The sequence below is a fragment of the Ursus arctos genome, unplaced genomic scaffold (assembly GCF_023065955.2).
Source record: "Ursus arctos isolate Adak ecotype North America unplaced genomic scaffold, UrsArc2.0 scaffold_18, whole genome shotgun sequence".
NCBI lineage: Eukaryota > Metazoa > Chordata > Mammalia > Carnivora > Ursidae > Ursus > Ursus arctos.
The window spans coordinates 50,778,586-50,798,027 of record NW_026622852.1 but is presented as its reverse complement, the minus strand read 5'-3'; the positions used below and the strand labels follow the sequence as shown (position 1 = coordinate 50,798,027).

The 19,442-nt window shown below is 49.1% G+C and overlaps 1 protein-coding gene and 1 non-coding gene across 2 annotated transcripts in view; one reads left to right on the top strand and one right to left on the bottom strand.

Annotated features, from left to right (window-relative positions):
- Positions 1-6,772: 6,772 nt before the first annotated feature.
- Positions 6,773-6,879, top strand: LOC113266653 (U6 spliceosomal RNA). The gene has a single exon (XR_003320456.1). It is a non-coding gene; the product is annotated as a U6 spliceosomal RNA (small nuclear RNA).
- An 8,010-nt stretch (positions 6,880-14,889) lies between these two features.
- OLFML2A (olfactomedin like 2A) overlaps positions 14,890-19,442 on the bottom strand; it is a 28,279-nt gene continuing 23,726 nt past the window's right edge. The window contains exon 8 of the mRNA XM_026513948.4: positions 14,890-19,325. Coding sequence (XP_026369733.3) covers positions 18,721-19,325 — 605 coding nt within the window. The 3' untranslated portion in view covers positions 14,890-18,720. The remainder of the gene's footprint in view (positions 19,326-19,442) is intronic.

Here is a 19,442-nt window from a genome sequence, read left to right as displayed (position 1 = left end):
GCTGGGAAGCCGGCCACCTTCCAGGCGGGCTGAGCTTGGACCTAGTCCACAGGAAGTGGCTTTGGCCAGGACCCCTGAGGGGGTGGGGGGGATCCCCAAGGGCTGCTCTGGGGCAGGGCCTGGGCTCCCCAGATGGCCCAGGAATTGGCAAGCATTTGTGCCACCCGAGCACTTTGCGGTAATTATGGTTTCCGGCCTCCAAAGGCTTCCAAGTTCTTACATTAAATATTTTTAGCAGATGAGCCTTGAAACCTCCTTCAAAACAAAACAAAACAAAATAGATTTCTTAACCATAAAATCTAGGAATACATGTTCAGAGATGACCTCTCTAGAAGTGACTGTGGAAGTCTGATCTAGATGGCCCAAGTCCATTTTGAGGGAAACCTGGAACCAAGCTGGCTGTCAGAGCTCTGAAGAGCGCGGACTCCAGTGTGACACAGACCCGTGCAACCAGCTGGACAAGGCACCTCACCGCTCTGAGCCGGGGAGACACATGACAGCCGGGAGTAGGCACTCTTACCATCAGTAGGAGTAAAAGCCCAATGTGCCCAAGTAAATTGTGACTTGGGCTAGGCCAGCTGCAAGGTGACATATCCGAGGTGACATAAGACATACGAGCTGTATCCTGGTGACCAGACTGTTTTCCTGGAAGGATGGGCGCCCTTGGCCCTATCTCTGAGGCCTGTGGCTTAGCTGGCCCACCCTTCCTTCCACTTCTTTGCATTGAGGCAAAGCCCAGCTGGCAGCACCCCACCCAGGCTGCATTAGGGCTGGGTGTGACAGCATCTGTCACCACTGTGTGGCTGGTAGAGGCTTTGCAGGCCTGGGGCCAAGACACTACCAGCCCGAGGTGCAGAGATGGGAGTGGGTGGAGGCTGGGGCTAGGGCTCGCATTTCCTCCTCAGCACATTTCATTTCATGGCCGTGTCCCACCAGCCTGGAACAGAATTCACCCTCTTTGCCCTCACCCCTGTCCCATCTCAGTGACAGCACCTCCTACTGCTATCAAATCCACGGATTGTCCTCTCTGTCCCTTAGCTCCCATAACTGGTCAACCCCAAGTCCCTCCAGTGCCCTGTTGGACTCTATTAGTCGGGTCGAGCAGTCATGATGAAGCACCGCAGACTGGGTGGCTTGAACAACAGAAATAGATTTTCTCACAATCTGGAGACTGGAAGTCGCAGATAAAGGTGTCGTAGGGTTGGTTCCTTCTGAGGCCTCTCTCCTTGGCTTGTAGACAGCTGCCTTCTCCCTGTGCCCTCATGTGGTCCTCCCTGTGTGCTTGTCTTATCCTAGTCTCTTTTTATGGGGACACCCGTCAAACTGGATTAGGGTCCATTCGAATGACCTCATTTTACCTTAATTACTTCTTTAAAGGCCCTATCTCCAGGGGCGCCTGGGTAGTGCAGTCGGTTAAGCGTCCGCCATTGGCTTGGTCGTGGTCTCAGTGTCCTGGGATTGGGCCCCTGTGATCAGCCCTGCTTCAGACTCCCTGCTCAGTAGGGAGTTGGCTTCTCACTGTTCCTTTGCCCCTCCCCCCTTCATGCTCACAAGCACTCTCTCAAGAAAATAAATAAAAATATTTTTGAAAAAAAGGAGTAAGCTCTTTGGTGATTTATCTGGATTAGTCCTCATGACTTCTATGGGGTAGGTGCTGTCATTAGCTCTGTTTAATAGATGAAGAAACTGAGGCACAGAGAGAGTGAAAAAGGCTTGCTCAAGATGGTGCAGCTGAGAGGTGGGTAAGGCAGGGTGCAAATCCAGGCATTCCAGCTCTGCATCCGCGCCCTGGACCACTGCACTCAATGCGCTATGCTGTCTTAGCCTCTGTGCTTTGGCTCAGCTGTTCTCTCTGCCTGAAATGCCTTTCCACCCCTTCTCTGCCTGGCAAACTTCTATGAATTCTTCAAAACCCATTTCAAATGCCCCTTCCCTGGGATGATAGCCTCTGCTCTACGTCATGCCCCCGGAGCAATCATTAGTGCACCCATCATACTCTGAAGTGGTTGTTGTGATGATTGTCTGTCTCCCTGGGGACAGGCACCAGATCTGATCCAGCATCGTGTTTCCCACACTTAGGGCGGGCCAGGCACAGAGGCAGACCCCGGTGAAGAATGAGTGAATGAACAAATGAACACTTCATCAAATACAAATGATTAACATGGGTGTATCTCTACGAGCAAATTCCAGTTCTTTATTAAAAGAGCCAAATGTTTCAAATCCCCCAAATTGCTGCTTTTGGAGAAAAAGAAATGTAAGACACAAACACCTATATCATTTTTGTCATGAAAATTTACCTTTTTGCCTCATTTTAATCCTGACCCCAGCACAACCTTTTGGGCCTTTGTAACACTCCTACCTACCCCCTGGAGGAAGGAGGAGGTTATCTCAAACTCCAGGAGGGTGCTCCTGCTGGGGGATTGGGGAGGAAGGGAAAACAAAACAAGGGAAGGAAGAAATTCTTAGCACCCCATGGGTTCCTTCCACATCCCCAATTGTTGAAAATGACATTTTCTTTGTTTAAAATAATAATAATAATAATAAAGACTTTGTTTTTGTAGAAATGACTCAGCCCCTTGTAAGATTGAAAAAGATTTAAACCTCCCATGAAAGGACAGAGAGGAAAATAAAATTACTGCATGTCACCCACCCCCAGCTGCTTAAACATGTATATAGTCATCGAGCTACGCCTAAGATGTGAGCACTCTGCTGTGTGTGATATTTTAATAAAAAAATCTCACCACCCAGAGAAAGCTCTTGATATCATCTTCCAGAACTCACATCTGCCTCTTGTAACACACTCATGCATTTGCTAACTAATAACTGTTTATCGAGTACCTACTGTGTGCCAAGCTTTGACTGGGTCCTGGGGATAAAGGGTAGATCTGTCTCTAGGGGACGGACTTTCATCAAAGAATGACATATGTGATTATTTAGCTGCAACTGTGGCCAGAGCTGTGAAGAAGGTGCTGGTACTTTGACCTAGCCAGTGAGGACAGGGAGGGCTTCCTGGAGGAGGTGACAGGTTGATGTGAGTATAAAGGTGATATTAACCTGGAGAGATTGGGAAAGAGCATGTTAGGTAGAGGGAAAGCCTCTGGAGGAGGAATTCCAAGTGGCCACCATGGCTGGCAGCCAGTTCCCCTTCCTCCAACCCTATAGAAACCAGATTTTGTTCTGGTGTCTACCCCTCCAGCCATTAACTTACTACTTTACTCAGATAAATTCTAATGAGTCTAAGCAGATCACAGTGGTCCTCATCCTTTTGCCAGTGGTTGGGGGTGGGAGAGGGCATGCAGTCTAGTTGTGACTCTGAGGAAGGGAAAAACAGTCTGCAGGAGGGCTTCTGGAAAGGACCAGCCAAACTCTGTTCTGCCTCTGGACACCAATGATGAGGATGTGATATCTGGAACTGCTACAACCATCTTGCACCCCTGAGGATGAGACCAACCTCTGACAGTGGTTGAGCCAAAAAAAGCAAGAATCTGGGTTCTCAATGATGTCCTCTAGCTTTTGGATAAACAATTCTGTACTGCCCTACCTGGGACTTCTTGTTATGCAAGGAAAACAAGGCCCCTTGTTGTTTATGTGATTTTGAATTGGGTTTTGGGGAAGTCGGTCTAGTTGAAGGTGGGAGCTGAAGGGTTTGTCCTCCAGTAGTTGCACATTGTTTTTACTTGGATTGTGGGATTACTAGGAGTGGGAGGGGGGCTGGTGGAGATTATGACCATCATCCCCCAAACTGTCCTTTGGCTCCACTAAAGCCCGTTAAATGGAATAACCTCTAATCCAAGAGGCTCTTGGGGCTTGAACATAGAGAGCAATGGGAGAGTGCCAGGAGCTATGGCAGAAGTAAGTACCCATCCATGCGCATGGAAGCCCTGTGTCAGCCCTGGCTGTCCCCATCTTGTCCAAGTACTCTTTGGTACTCAATTAACTTCAGCTCCTCTTCCCATGCATTGTGGGAAATGCCCCTCCAGGAGTCCCAGGGACTCCTGGGCAGCTAGACTCTATCATGTCAATGGCTTCCTAATCATTGCTTTGGATTTGTCAATTTCTCCTTGCATTTCTGTCGGAATTTGCTTTACTGAAACATTATTCAGATACTATAAAATTCAGTCTTTAAAAGTGTACAACTCAGTGAGTTTTTTATTCACAAGGTTGTGTAACCATCATCACTATTTTATTTCAGAACATTTTCATCACCCCATAAAAAATCCTCATACACATGGGCAGTCACTCCCCAGTCCCCGCTCCCCCAGCCCCTGGCAATCGCTAATCTTTCTGCCTCTGCGGATCTGCCCATAGTGACATTTCACATAAATGGAATCATACAATATGTGGCCTTTGTGAATGGCCCTCCTCTCACACCGAGCATCCCATCAGGTGATATTCTCAGCCAGTATAAGAGCTACTGCAGTCACCTCTAGTTACAAATAACACTTTTCCCCCTTGTTATGTGTGCATAAAACTTTTCTAGAAATAAAACCATAGTCTACATGGGGTTTTCTACTCTTTTCTTCAATTATTATTCAGTGAAATATTGAGGACCTTTATCTGTGTCAATATTGTATAACCCTTTTTAATGTCTGTAGAATAATCTATGAGGTTAAAAAATTAATTTTGGGGCGCCTGGGTGGCTTATTCAGTTAAGCATCCGACTCTTGGTTTCAGCTCAGGTCATGATCTCAGAGTCTTGCAATCAAGTCCCACGTTGGGTTCGGCGCTCAGCAGAGAGTCAGTCTGTCTCTCTCTCTCCCTCACCTTTTGCCCCTGCCCCCTCTCTAAAATAAAATAAATAAATAAAATCTTTTAGAAAAAGTAATAATAGTTTGAGTTCAGTGCTTAAGCACGCAGGCCCACAGGAAGGAAAAGAATGACCCCCTCTGAATGGGTCTTTGCTGTTCTTCCAGCTATTCGTGAGAATAAACGATGAGATGAGCGTCCTGTGTGTACATTTCCTTAAAGTTCTAGACATAGGACTGTGGGTCAAATGGCACGCATGTTTATTTCTTTTTATATTCTCCTAAATTGTTCTAGGGAAAGGTCAGATCAGAAAGGCTGTCTGCTACAGTGAAGCATTGTGGCTTCTGGACTCCAGTGCCTGGGTTTTAATCCATTTTCTACTTCTCCTTAAAGGTAAGACCTTAGCCTATCTGTGCCTCAGCTTCCTTATTTACAGAATGGGGATAATGAATGTACCAATTTCACAGGATTGTTGTGAGAATTACATTAGTGTGATACATGTAAGCGGCAGTTCTCGACTGGGGGTGACTTTACCCCTCAGCGGACATTCAGCAGTGTCTGGAGACATTTTTGGTTGTCACAACTAGGGTGAGGTAGCACTAACATCTGAGGGGAGAGGCCAGAGGGAGGGCTAAACATCCTGCAATGCACCAGACAGCACCCCTCCACCAACAAAGAATGACCCAGTCCCAGTGTCAATAGCGCTGAGGTTGAGAAACCCTGGTGTAAAGGGCCTGGCCCGGAATAAGCTCTTATCAGTGTTGCCTGTCATTATTTACACTCCTGCCAGCAGGACAGAAGAATGTTTGTTTTGTCATACTTTGGCCAAACCTTACAAATTCGACTTAACTTTGATGGGGAGGACATTGTATGGTGGTACATTTCTAAGCCACCAAAGGAGCATTTCCTTATCCCTTCATGGGCCTGACCATGTGGGAATAGCATCCATCCTGCGGTGGGTTTCTGGGGAACTGGCTGGCAGTTGGATCCAACTAAGGAAACTTTGACCCTGTAAGCAACAGCTTCAGCATTCCCGGGATTACCTGTCTAAAGTGTTTGTCTCTGAATATGTAGATGCAGGAACATGCGGTGGGTAAAAGGTAGATTTTGACGTCAGGTCTGGATTCAGATCCCAATTCTACTGCTTCCTCGTTGTGAAGACAAATTACTTCTCTAAACCCTGTTTCCTCATCTGTAAAATAGGATTATTGTGAGGATCAAATAAGATAATAGAGCTCCAGGCCTGGTTCTTAGTCAGTGTTCAAAAATCACAAGGATAGTTTATTCAGTGGTTACAACATTCGGGCCCTCAGCTAAGACTTTCCACGTTGTTATTCAGCTTCAGGGCAACTACCGTGATAGTCATCGCTATCATCACAAGGTCAAAGCCTCCGCGTCTATCTATCCAGGTACAAGGGAAAGCTTCTTGTTGTGCTTTTAGTCAACATTCCACAAACGTTTGCTGACCCTTACTACGTTCCCGACCAGAGGCTGGCACTGGCAGATGAAAGGGGCTGCTAATTCTCTCCCACTCATATTAAAGAGGTGTTGGGGGTGGGGGGGCTGCCTGGTCCAGTCAGTAGAGCTTCTGACTCTTGATTTCAGAGTCCTGAGTTTGAGCCTCACGTTGGGCGTGGAGCCTACTTTAAAAAGAAGAAAAAAAAAAAAGACATATTAAAGAGGTAAACAAATAAAAACCACAAACAAAATGTCAGGAAAAAGACCAGATATATTAGCTTTCACTATATATGTAAATGGGTTAATTTCCTTTATTAAAACAGAAAACAGCAAGAAGATAAGTGAAAAAGCAGAAAAAGAAAGTTTAGTTATGTGTTACTGATAAGGGAACTAAAACAAGCCTTGGAAAGAAGTAATCTCCAGTGAAATGGCTCTGTATTTATAAATCATTGAATTATATTTCAAACGAATAACAAACCACACTGAAGGGAAGAAAAGAACCAATCTGGGTAACTTTTGAATACAGAACTTTGATATATACTCTCAGTCTGAAGATAAAGAGAATTATGTCCTCGCTTTCATAGCACATATACTAAAATTGGAACAATACAGAGAAGACGAGCATGGCCTCTGAGCAAGGATGACATGCAAATTTATGAAGTAAAAAACAAAAAGATTAAAGGGGCACCTGGCTAGCTCAGTTGGTAGAGCAGGCAACTCCTGATCTCGAGTCATGAGTTCAAGCCCCACATTGGGTGTAGAGCTTACTCAAAAAAAAAAAAAAAAAAAAAAAAAAAGATTAAAAAATTGCAAACAAATACTGAAAACTCTACCTAATAGGCTTGTTTTTCATAGTGGCATGGATTAGCAATTCTAAAACTATTCTCTGTGTACTGGAGGATTGCGTAAAAGGTGAAATACATTGAGGATATTGAGAGCCAGGCTTCTCACTGACATAGAAGCCATGGAGAAGGCCAGGAAGAATGTTGTGGTACCGGCCTGGGCTAGGAGGTAGCAAGATGAACTCCTGGACTTATATTTAGGTATGCCTGTATTTACTGAGAGAACCTAGAAACAATAAGCCCACCCAGGGCCTAGCTCCTAGCTGCTTCTGCTTTTTTTTTTTTTTTAAGATTTTTTTTTTCTTTTTAAATTTGAAAGAGAGAGAATAAGAGAGAGAGAGAAGCAGAGGGAGGAGGGTCAGAAGGAGAAGCAGACTCCCTGCTGAGCAGGAAGCCCAATGCGGGACTTGATCCCAAGTCCCAGGACTCCAGGATCCTGACCTGAGCCGAAGGCAGCTGCTTAACCAGCTGAGCCACCCAGGCTCCCTAGCCCCTGGCTCTTAAATACTATCCTCTACCAAAGGAACTAGACCTCTGTGGAGAAAGGGCTGATTTCTGAGCCAGATCAGAGAGAGTACAAGATGTGCCTGGAGCATCTTTTTGCACTTGAAAGTAAGCAAGCACTCAATGAAGAAGAGAGTTCCAGCGAAACGCCATAGCGGCTAGCTAGAATGACGAATCTGGAACAGTTTGGTTATCCAGGAAATAACAGTAATAATGAATTACAACTCACTGAACAAGATAAGAATTGGTGGCCCATGGTCCTTGCAAGCATACATGTACATCTACTGGAAGCTCTTATTTACAGTAGAATGCTAATAACAACAGAAATTCTAAGTCACAATTTTATAATCATCAGAGTAATAATTAATATAGATAAGAATTGTCAAGATCTAAACATAGAGGCTAAAGTTTGGTGGGAAATTAAATATCCGGGACGCCTGGGTGGCTCAGTCGGTTAAGCATCTGCCTTTGGCTCAGGTCATGATTCCAGGGTCCTGAGATCGAGCCCCACATCGGGCTCTCTGCTCAGCAGGGGAGTCTGCTTCCCCCTCTCCCTCTGCCCCTGCTCATGTGCTCTCTCTCTCTTGCTCACTCTCTCTCAAAATAAATAAATAAAATCTTAAAAAAAAATAATAAAATATCTGTATAGTCTCATAGTACTCCCCTAGAAATTACTTGTGAATTATAGAGAGAAAATAGTAATTGTACAGTAGATAAAATGGTAGACACACCTTAACCAAGTGACCAAAATAATCATCACCAGTAATAGGACAACTTGACATCAAGTGCTCCTTTTTTTTTTAAAGATTTAATTTTTTAAAGTAATCTCTACACCCAATATGGGGCTCAAATTCACAACCCCAAGATCAAGAGTTGCGTGCTCCACCAACTGAGCCAGCCAGGCGCCCCAACAAGTGCTGCTTCTGCTGCTTCTTCTTCTTCTTCTTCTTCTTCTTCTTCTTCTTCTTTTTCTTCTTCCTTTTATCTTTCCAACAAGTGTTTCTTAATAGGATGCACTGAGAAGGACGATAATCGTTTCTGCCCTGCCCAAAATGCACAGCCTGATCTAATCACGAAGAAATAGCCAACAAATGAAAATTGAGGAATATCCCACAAAATAAATGACCTGTACTCCTCAAAAATGGCAACTTCATGAAAGACAGAAAGGATGAGGAACTTTGGCAAGTTGGGGGAGACTACGGAGACATGGCAATTAGAGGTGACATATAATTCCAGATTGGATTCTGAACCAGGAGAAAAATTGCTCTGAAGGGCATCATTGGGAAGATTAGCCAAATTTGCGTAAGACCTGTAGATTAGATAGAATGGTAGGTCAGTGCTAAATCTCCCGATTTTGCTAATTGTCCTATGGTTATATGCGTATCTATGGTCTCAGGAAATATACACTGAAGTATTTAGGGCGAAAGGGGCATCATATCTGCAACTTACCCTCATACAGTTCAGAGAAAAGATATACCTAGAGAGGGAGAACAATGAAGCAAATGTCGCAAATGTGAATAATCAGCCAGTCTGGAGGAAGAGTATATGGGAATCCTTTGTGCTACTCTTGTAACTTAGAATCTCGACATTATTTCAAAGTAAAAAGTTAAATAGAAAAAGAAAGAAAGAAAAAAGCCCGTTTGGATTCTTCTCGTTTAAAGAAGGTATTTTCCTTCAAGACACTCATTTATGCCTCTTCTGCAAGACTCAAACTCTCGCTTAATGATTTCAGTAAACATCCCACTCTCGGAAGCACGCCGAGATTTGTTTATGAGGTCCTCACTCCCCAGCCATGCAGTGCAGTCGTGTTTCTGGAGAGGTGGACAGTATCCACTGAATGATTGCGTATCCTCTGAATCCCCAGTGCTCATCCCTGAGCCTGTCCAGAGCAGGAGCTCAGGGTAAAGTTTGTGAAATTGAAAGGTTGAATTCTCCGATTGCCTTCAGGGGATGAGCGTTAGGACTGAGGGAGTATGGAGCGGAACACCACTGGCCTCTGGTGGGGCAGGAGCCTTTGTGCATGTCTGGACCCGGGGCAAGCAAGCTTTGGACACAGCAGCGCCTGAAAGCCTCCATCCTGCGTCTTGCTGATGAGGGAGTTGTCTTGGAATGGGCAATCAGGAGAGAGAGCGGGGTGCATTCCCCTCTGCAGGGGCGACTCAGGACTAATCCCATCAGTGTGGCTCGGGGGTGAGCAGGATGACAGCCTCCTGCAAACTACACCGCGGGGGTCCTTGGAAGTTTACCAGCCCCCTCTGGTTTGTTAAACTCCCTGGTGGCAAATGCCCAAGGAGTCTTGGGCTGCCCCTCTGATCTTGATTGAATCTTGCAAGTCTGGATACAGGGTTTTCAGCCTGACTTTCCAGGCTGCCTTGAATCCTCACAATTCCACTCTTGAAGATGCTCAGATTGATGGGGCTCTAGGTGGGGTATTTGGAAGTGACTGGCCATGGGTGAGACTGGGAAGGCCAGGGGGCGCCTGGAACGTCAACCCTGGAGTGTGGTTTGATCCTCAGAGCAGGGGGAGGAGCCACAGGACAGTGACAGGTCATGGAATGAAATGACCAATTTTCATTTTAGAAAATTCCCTCTAGCAGCTGAAGTTGAGGATCGAGGGTGGGAAGAGACAAGAAGCAGTAAGTTCAGTGTGGAGGCTGCCACACACTCCTAGACAAAACTAGAGCAAGAAGTATTTTTAGACCCTGCTCTAGAATAGGAATGGTAAAATGTAGCATATATAACACCACCCTCTTTCTAGTCTCATGGCAGACATTATCAATCTCTCAGTGTTCTCCCTTACACTGGGCCCGGGGTGGGCTGCTCCCATAGACAGTACCAATCAATCCGAGTGGGCACACTGGATGAGAGAAGTTTGCCCTCTGGGCTCTGTTATATAAGGCAAGGAAAAGTCGTCAGTTTTGAGAATATGCGTACATTTGCTGACAATGGTAACTTCAGGTCTGCCCCAACCTGAGGTTCTGAGAGTAGGACCAAGATGATGCCCTGAGTCAGTCTTTGAAGTCCCTGACCAAAATTGTGCCTTGCCCTGCTCTGTGCCCTCTGTGTTCCCACTTAGAGCTTTTTCACATCCACTATCTCATTTCAACCTCCTTGACCTTCCTGGAAGGGCAAAGTCATCATCCCCATTTTACAGATGAGGAAACTGAGGTAAGAAACTTACAGTAGAGCCCTCAAGTTCCACAGGTGGTAGATGGCAGAGCCGGGATTCACACCGAGGGCTGTCTGGCTCCAAAAGCCCTGGCTTCTTCCACAATAAGCTTATCCCGGCCGCAGCAGCTGTTTGCATCTGTCAGGGCCCCATGCCGAAAAGCCAGAACAGGCTGGGGCAACAATGACTTTGGCATCTTGGCAACATCTTGGCAGCAACAACTTTGCTTGTCAGTAAAATCCTTGGCTTAAAAAGACCTGGGAAACTTGACTTTCGAATCACCCTTATGTAATCCGCTCTGCACTGAGCCTTGGAGAAGGAAATCTCTGGCCCCTGGGTGGGGGTGGGGGGATCACTGAGGGGGGGGGGGCTGCACAGATGGTAAGGGGCGGAGGCCTCTGGCTGTGGAAGAGAATAAAGTTTCTGTCCTCGCACAGTTGGAATGAGGGCCCCGGAGCCAAGCAGCCAGGGCCAGGGCGGGGCCAGCCAACCTTTGGCACGTGAAATGCCACCCTGTGCTCATGGCAGATAATTCTAGTTAATAATTCATCCCCCCTGGCAGGCACGCATCCTGAAAGCCCTGTCTGTTCCTGCCTCATGGGGTCCCTGCTGGAATGTGGGGGGTCGAGGGGCAGGCCCCAGACGTGGGCAGAGTTCAGACCAGGCTGGGTAGGCGGGGCAGCGTCTGGGCACTGCCTGGGGCAGAGGGAGCCTTTGTGCTCTGTGCCCTAGGAGCCCCACCCCCAGCGGCAGCCACCCCATCGGGGAGAAATGGCTAAGGCCTGCTCTCTCTGTTACCTCTCGCGCGGCAGCCAGGGCAGAGGATGCTAATCTGGGTACAACCTGGCAGCTGACAGATCCACCCCGGTGTGCTCAGGGTGCTCTTTCTGAGCGTCAGGAGAGGGACGGGTAGGGGGCCTCAACCCTGAAAGCACAGCACAATCTTCTGGGGAGCTGTAAAAACACTACATCTCGGTCCTCCACCAGAGGCTAAGGTATATCCGCCCGTGGGGGTACCTGGGCATCGGCGCCCTTTAAAATTCCCCAGTGGCTTTGGAACGAGCTGAGGTTGGTGTGCATTTTGGGATCGTGACTCTGCGAGCTCAGCCACCACCAGCTGTGTGACCTTGAACGCAGGAGGTAGCGGTGGGCGGCTCAGTTTCCTCATTTGTGAAACGTGGACAGTGATAGTACTTATGGTGTGGGGTAACCGGAAAGATCCAAGGACATGCTGGAAGGACGGAGCACAGCCCCCAGCACAGAGCACACACTCAGATGTTTAGTGCCTATGGATAGTTAGTTATTTTTATTTCTTCCTTTCCATGCCAGCCAAGGGGAGATTTGGGGGCTTGAAACCAGGGAAGAAAGTCAAAAGGGCAGAGAGAGGTCCCCTTTGAGGATGACATCATTAGGGTGACAAGGGGATGCTCTGCTTCAATGTGGAGGCAGGTTGGGAGGTTTTGGTCCCTCCGTAGCTCTGGGAGAAGCCCACGCTCTTTAGCAAGGCACGTGGAGTGCCTCTGGGATCTCTGCTGTTGGAGCACAAAGTGGGTGTTGTTGCTTTTGGCACCTTGCCTCCCAGCAAGCTCTCAAGGGCAGGGATGAGACTTGCACACAGGTGTCAGTCATGGTGGACAGCCCACAGTGCAGGACACGGAGAGCTGGCAGTCCCTCGGAGCAGGGCATTAATGGTCACAAGGGCAATAGTAGCTACCACTTGCTGAATGCCCACGTGTGCTGGGCATCACGCTTAGGGCTTACAGAATCGCACTAGCCTTACTGCTGCTCTGGCAGAGGCTGCTGTCAACCACACTGGTAAGGGTCAGAGATCAGTCAGTCCAGCGCCCCCCGCAGCCCACTGTACTCTACAGCCTCTGGCCTCTGTTGGCCACTGAGCTGCCTTGAACACTGAATCGGGACCCAGAGCCAAGTGCCTGTCGCATCCGGCACTGTGATGCTACAGCTTTCTTTGCTAAGTGCCCAGCTGCAGAGCAGAGCAGTGTTTAGGCTGGTATTTTCCCCTGAAGATGGGTTTCTCCCTCTCTCTCTCTCTCTCTCTTTCTCTTTTTTTAGAGATTTTATTTATTTATTTGTCAGAGAGAGAGAGAGCACGAACACAAGCAGGGGGAGCATCAGGCAGAAGGAGAAGCAGGCTCCCTGCTGAGCAAGGAGCCTGACGCAGGACTCAATCCCAGGACCCTGGGATCATGACCTGAGCTGAAGGCAGACCCTTAACCCACTGAGCTACCCAGGCATCCCGGGTTTCCTCGTTTTTCATCCAACTGCAGGATGGAGGGAGTCACTGCGAATATCCCGTCTGCTTTCCAGCCTTACTGATCCGAAACTGCATTCCAGAGATTTCTTTGTGGAACCTGACTTATGCTGCACAAATTAATGAAAGAAGTGTGGCCCATCCAGTGGTCACATATTTGGAGCCAAGGGCGGCTTGCTCAGCAGACCCTGTATGAACTTGCCCGACGTTCGGACATGGATTGCTGGGTCATTTGCAGCCATTTGGTGGGGGTCTCCTGGGTGCTGGTGACATGGTGAGGAACAGCTCTGCTCTCATGGAGCTCTGACCCCAGTGAGGGGAGACAGAACCCAAGCAAGTACACGAATGTAAGTGGCCACCAATGAACAGACAAAAGAGCATGTTGTTGTAGGTTCTTATCTCACAGAGTCCAAGAATGAATCTCGTGGACAAAAGGGTAAAGTTAAGTGAAAGTTTATTAAGGGAAGGTGAGAACAGAAAGGAAAGAAAAGGAACTCTCTATAGTGAGAAGGGTCCTGAATGGGTTGCCACTGAAGGCTTTTGTGGTCGGTTTTTTATAGAAAACTGACCAGGGACCTTGGTAAACATCTCGCCTATAACATTTAAGACAAACATTAAGTGGATTTGTAAATATTATGAATATATCTCCTCTACATTTAGAACAAACAAAGCAGATTTGTTATGTTCCCTTCTCTCTGGTTAATATCTTGTCTGTATCATTTCTCCACACCTGGGATTTCTGTGACCCTAGTCAGGTTGCCCTCTACCTGTCTCTCCCTATCTAGCCTTGGCTGTCCCTTACTCAATGTGGCTGGGGCCAACCTCAGACCCAGCCTTGAGGGATCGCTTTCCTGGGCAGGTGACATTTCAGCTGAGACGTGAGTGGCCAGAGGGAGGCAGCCATGCACAGGTACAAGCTACCAGTGTAGCCAGGGGAGGGAACAGCTGATGCAAAGGCTGGAGAAGATGAGGCAGTGGGGAACAGGCAGGGCTAAGGCTGGCCAAAGGCCTGAGCGGAGAGGCTACGATGCAGATTACCCAAAGCCCAGCCATGTTTGGGCTGCTTACGTCAGCCCCAGCAGGGTCTGCACGGTGAGAGGGACAGGGCCCATCAGCCCTGGTTAGCACTGTTCTTCTGGCTGTCTGTCCTGGGTGAAGCAGGACTCTTGTTCTCGCCAGGGGCCACAGGGACAGGGCCCAGCTCTGCCAAGGCTAGGGAGGGAAGGCCTAGCTGAATGTGTGTGTGTTTGTGTTTGGGGAAGTTGGTCTAAACCTGTGTCACCGTCAGTGGTTTGAGAGCTCCTCAGAGGGACCTAAGCCGCCAGGTGAAAGGCCCTTGAATCACGTGGAGAAGCTATTTCCTCCAGCCCCATCCCTCTGATTACATCAAGGTCAATGTCCGCTTGCTGTTGGTTTGTCCTTTATACCCCCTGACATTTGCTAATCTTGCTTTTTACACAAAGAAAACATGGGCCAGGGACCACAGGCTCAGTAAGCACCAGAAGGCAATAGCGCTGCTTGTTTTCAGCGTCCCGTTCCAGCCACCTTGCACGGTGGTCACTGACTTTCTTTTTACTATTGTAATATTACTCCTTTAAAAGGTTGGTTTTTGTTTTTGCTAACAGCTTATTAAGCTTCCCTTTGAAATAAAATTATTTTAGTAAAAAGAACGAAATCATCTGAAAGAGCAATAGTAAACCATACTGCAGACGGTTGAGGGTCGCGGCAGCAGTCACGAGGAAGGTCTGTGCGGGAGCAGAAACGTGGGACTAGCATGTTCAAGGCCCACCTCCCCGGTTCCACGATACTTTTCCCCAGGAGAGCATTTCTTTTTGTTATTAAATGTTTGTGTTATGGTAGCGAAGCAGACCATAGCATTTAGTCAAGACTTTCAAATGGAGCTTTTGATCACATATTTATTTAGGTATATTCCACCTTGTTGCAAAAGAAAAGGCATTGTGGCAACTTACAAACATAGATAAAATACAATAGAGTAAAAATAAACAGATCCGGGTAAAGGTTAAAGCAGAAAGCTAGAATGAAGTCAGAGTCCAGTTGGTGACTCAGTACAATTGTTAAAAGTAATACCAAAGTTGACTTTGAGGTTCCCAGCAGCCAAAGCAAAAGAGAAAACACGACTTGTTACAAGATTCTTAGCAACAGTGAGTTTGGGGCTTTGGTAGAGACACAGACCTGGTTCAAATCTTCACTCTACTACTTGCTAGATTCAGGACCCTGAGCAGATTTCTTAACTTCTCTGAACTTGAGGTTCCTCACCTGTCAGGGGGAACAGTAACGCCAACCTCGAGGGTTCCTGGGTGCATCAGTGAGAATGTGTGTCAAGGCGCCACTAGCTCTAGGAGGGTGCTGCTGGGTCCTCAGCTGCCCTTAGTGCTAAGCTGCAGGTCTTCAGCCATAAAAGGGAGTTGACATCTGTCCCCTGTCAGTCCCTACCCTGCCCAAGCATGCAGCACGGAAGAGGCAGAGCCAGATCCCAACTCAGGCCTCCCTAACTCTTACCCAGGCTCCCTGACAACCACCCAGTGCTGTGTGCTCCTGTCACCAGAGTGGTTTCCAACACTGTGAAGGAGAAGATGATGCTTTGGAACACAGAGACTTTCAGGAACACTCAAATGATTCCCAGGAAAATCCCAGCCTCACTTTTCGGGCTGCCCCCAAGACAGAGGCCCCCTTCTCTCCTCTGCAGACAGAGCAAATTCAATGTTAAGGCCTAGAAATCTCTAGGGGGAACTCTAAGGTGGCAGCCAAAGCCCCTTCCTGTGTTCAGAACACCGGAGACAGCTTTCTTTGCCTTCATATCCAAGGTCAGTAAGAAACATTGCCCCCCCCCCCAGTCCAGGTCCTTTCTTATTTGAAGTACCTATGACCAAATGTGATAAAGTCCATGACAAAAACCTGTCCCTGCCTCCCATCAGCAATGGAATAAATTCCAATTGTCTTGGACTGTCTTTTCTCTGTTAATTTATATTTGACTTTGTTCCAAATGTGATTAGAGGCAGTCTTTGGCTTGGCATTCAAAGCTTTTTACAAGCTGACCCCAACCTCCTTCTTGGGTCTCCTTTGTGGGTGCAGTTTTGTGGCCTGGTCACACTTCTGGAGCTGCCCCTGGAGTGCCATGCAGTTGGCTAATAACATGGACTGACCAGCCCTGAAAACCCGGCCTGCCACAGACTTAGCTGCTGTATGACGTTGGGTAAGTCCTTTCACCTCCATTTCTTCATCTCTAAAGCGGGCGCATTCTGAGCATAGGCCTTCCCTGTTGTGACGATGCAAGAATATGCACCTGGCATGCTTGGCCCACCTGATGCTCAGTCAGTGGTGATGGTTAGAGGACCTGATTTTGAGACCCAGCTCCCCACTTAACTGCTTTCATCACAAGTGACCCATGTCTGGGTTCCAGTTCGACTGCCTGTAACGTGAGGAAAACAACTCTATCTACCACAAAACCCCCCACACTAAGGCCTGAAAACAGAAGGGCCTTAGTGAAGGTTTGGACGGTGCACCTCCCCCAGAAAACAATCTTGCTTGTCCTTTAATTTTCCCAAATCCCGTCCTTTCTAACTTGCCTTTTTCGCAGACTAATGAGCAAGAGGAGTCTGAACACTTCTCGCATGGTTAGGCTGTGATATCATGAAAGACACAGTCTTGTAAAACCCACACCCGAGGCCAAGGGAAATGCAGCCCCCTGAGGAGACCGTTCGGTGGAGCCCGCCGACGGTTGGGTGGGGGAGGCTGGATGTGTCCTCCACTATGAGTCAGGCCTTGTTTGGCTGGCTATCATCATTCCCCTTTATTTCAGGGGTGAGTTACAGCTTAAACCAAACATCACCTGACAAGGCCTGAAAGAAATGTCTTCTGCACAAAAAGCTTTTCCTAACACGGCAGCGGGGCGTTCAAATACACAGATAAGCAGGAGCTGGCGTGGGGACAGAATGAGGGGAGCAGGGTCATGGGGTGGTGTAGGGATCAGCAGTAAATACTCTCAAAGGTGTTGGGATGGATTGGGTGCTTGGGAGTCTATGGTCTTCCCAGGTAGAGCTGCCTCTAAGCCGGAAGAATAAAGGAAATAGACAAAGCCCTTCTGGAAGATCAGCTGGGTCCTGTTCCCCAGCGTGGCCCCAAGCTACTCTCTAAACCTTTCTGGGCTTGTTTCTCCTTTGGTGAAACAGGGAGTTGGACTGGTGAACATCCTAGCTCTAAAAATACTCTCCAAAGCTGATGAGGGGAAGGCTTGAAGGTCTATGTCCTGTGGTCTGTCTGGGTCTGAGGCTCAGAGGAGCCACCAGCAGCACCAGGAAAGACAGCCCACCTGTGCATCCTTAGTCTCAAGGCCCGGGCTCAGGGTGGTCCTGGCACCAATGACTCTGAAGTGTGGAAAAGCCCGGTCCATACACACCCTTCTCCTCCCTTCCCAACTTCAACCCTCTAGCACCTCCCTGCAACCAGAAGGTCCAATGCCTCCCCTGGACCCAACTGCTCAGATCTCGGCCTCCCCCAGCAACCACCGCACCCCCCCCCCCACAAAAAAAACAAAAAAACAAAAACAAAAACAAAAAAACCCTGCTGGGCCATTTCACCAAATGACTGGGTCAGGACAGACAAGGAAGAGGGACTCTGTTTCATCCTGGCACCACCCCAGCCCCGGGTTTAGGGTCTGGCTCATGGCAGACCTGGAGGTATCCCTGAGTACATAGAGGTTGTGGGTTCAAAGGTCCAGAGAGAAAGGATAACGTGGACCCCAGGCTCAAAGGCTCTGGGAGGGGCTGAGGAGAGGTCCCATGGCCTGGGTATGTGGCCAAAGCCCGCACTTCTGGGTGGAGAGGGAGCCTCAGGGCCTGGCGCAGCTCCCCACCCGGGAAGAGTTGGGGCGGGCAGGCAGCTGCCCGCGGCCTTCTCAGCTGCGGCTCCAGAAACAAATGACAGCACGGAGGAGGAATAACAGAAAATAAACATGAATACAGAGGGAGGGGAACTTGGAACAGGGGCCGGTATTTTTCCTCGGGGTGCGGTTTCTGCTCAGTGGCTGGGTGACCATGGAGGTTTGGAATGTGGTTGGACAGAGGGTGAGGTGGGGCGGGTGGGGGGGTGGCCAAAGGCAAGGAGCAGGAACATTAGTCAAGGGGCCTGAAGCCCAGGGCCACCAACAGTTCAGCCCGAACGGGGCCTGGGGTGGTACACAGCACGAAGCCTTCAACAACACTAGTGCAGGTCCCCCTCCCCAGGCCTCTGCTTTTGAATGGCCCCGGGGAAGGGAGACAGTGTTGGGAGAACAAGAGAAACTAGAGGACTAGGGAGAGGCCTGGAGGTGTAGCGGAGTGCGGTCAGGTCTCCTCTGTAAAATAGGGCTGTTGTGACGGCATGGCCTGCCGGATCCAAACTGAGGCTATTTAGGCAAGGTGCATTGTCTCTCTGAGCCTCAGCATCCTCATCTGTTAAATGGGCTTAGTTATCCCTCCCTCCGAGGGTGCTACTGGAGGACTGAATGGGTTTGTGCATGTGAGCTCTTGGCATAGTGCTCTGCAAGTGGAAGGGATTAGTAACCCACCGGGTGCCAAGGAAGCTTTGTTCTGGCTGTGCCACATGCCTAGCACCTGCCCCGGGCCTGGACCCCAATAAATATTTGCTGAAGGAGCCCCCTGCAGGAGTTGCTGTGGCGGAGCCCCGCCCATGCCCACGGCCACTCCTCTCCAGTGAGCACAGGTCCCGGCTCAGACCACGAAGTGGAGGGTGTAGGTGAGCTGGTGGCCGTTGTCCCAGGCGTACAGCACGCGCTCCTTGGGGTTGTAGTCGATCTGGGTGGTGAAGGCGTGCTCATTGAGGAAGGGCAGGTGCAGGCGGGCGTCGGTGCCTGTGTGCGTGTCGAAGGCGTAGGCCACCTGGCCTTCCTTCTGGTTGTACGTGTCCACGGCGTACAGGATGCCGCACACCAGGAAGCAGTTCCCGTAGGAGTTCCGCCGCAGCCGCGTCCTCCACGTGGTCTCCTGGTGCATGGAGAGGTCACTGGGGTCCAGGCGGCTCAGCACGATCACCTCAGGCTGGGTCTCGTCGTGGTCATCGGCAGCGGGGTACATGACCCACAGGCCGCTCTCGTCCACGGCGAAGTCAATGTCCGAGTGGCCGCGCCACTTCCAGGGCGTCGTGTCCTCGTAGACCACGTCGGGCAACAGTGCCCAGGAGGCCACGAAGCGCTGCCGCAGGTCATACTTGATGATGTTCTTGGTGAAGGCGCGGTTGTAGTAGAAGGCGCCCTGGTACACCACGTGGCCCGTGCCGATCCAGTTGTAGGGCAGCTTGTACATGTTACTCCAGCGGCCTGTGTGTGGAGAGCAGATGCTCGCCCCGCGCCACGCCAGGCCACCCCACGCTCCCAAGTGGCTCAGCAAGCAGGGGATACTGAGTAGGCTATGGGCTCGGAGCTGGGCCACTCATC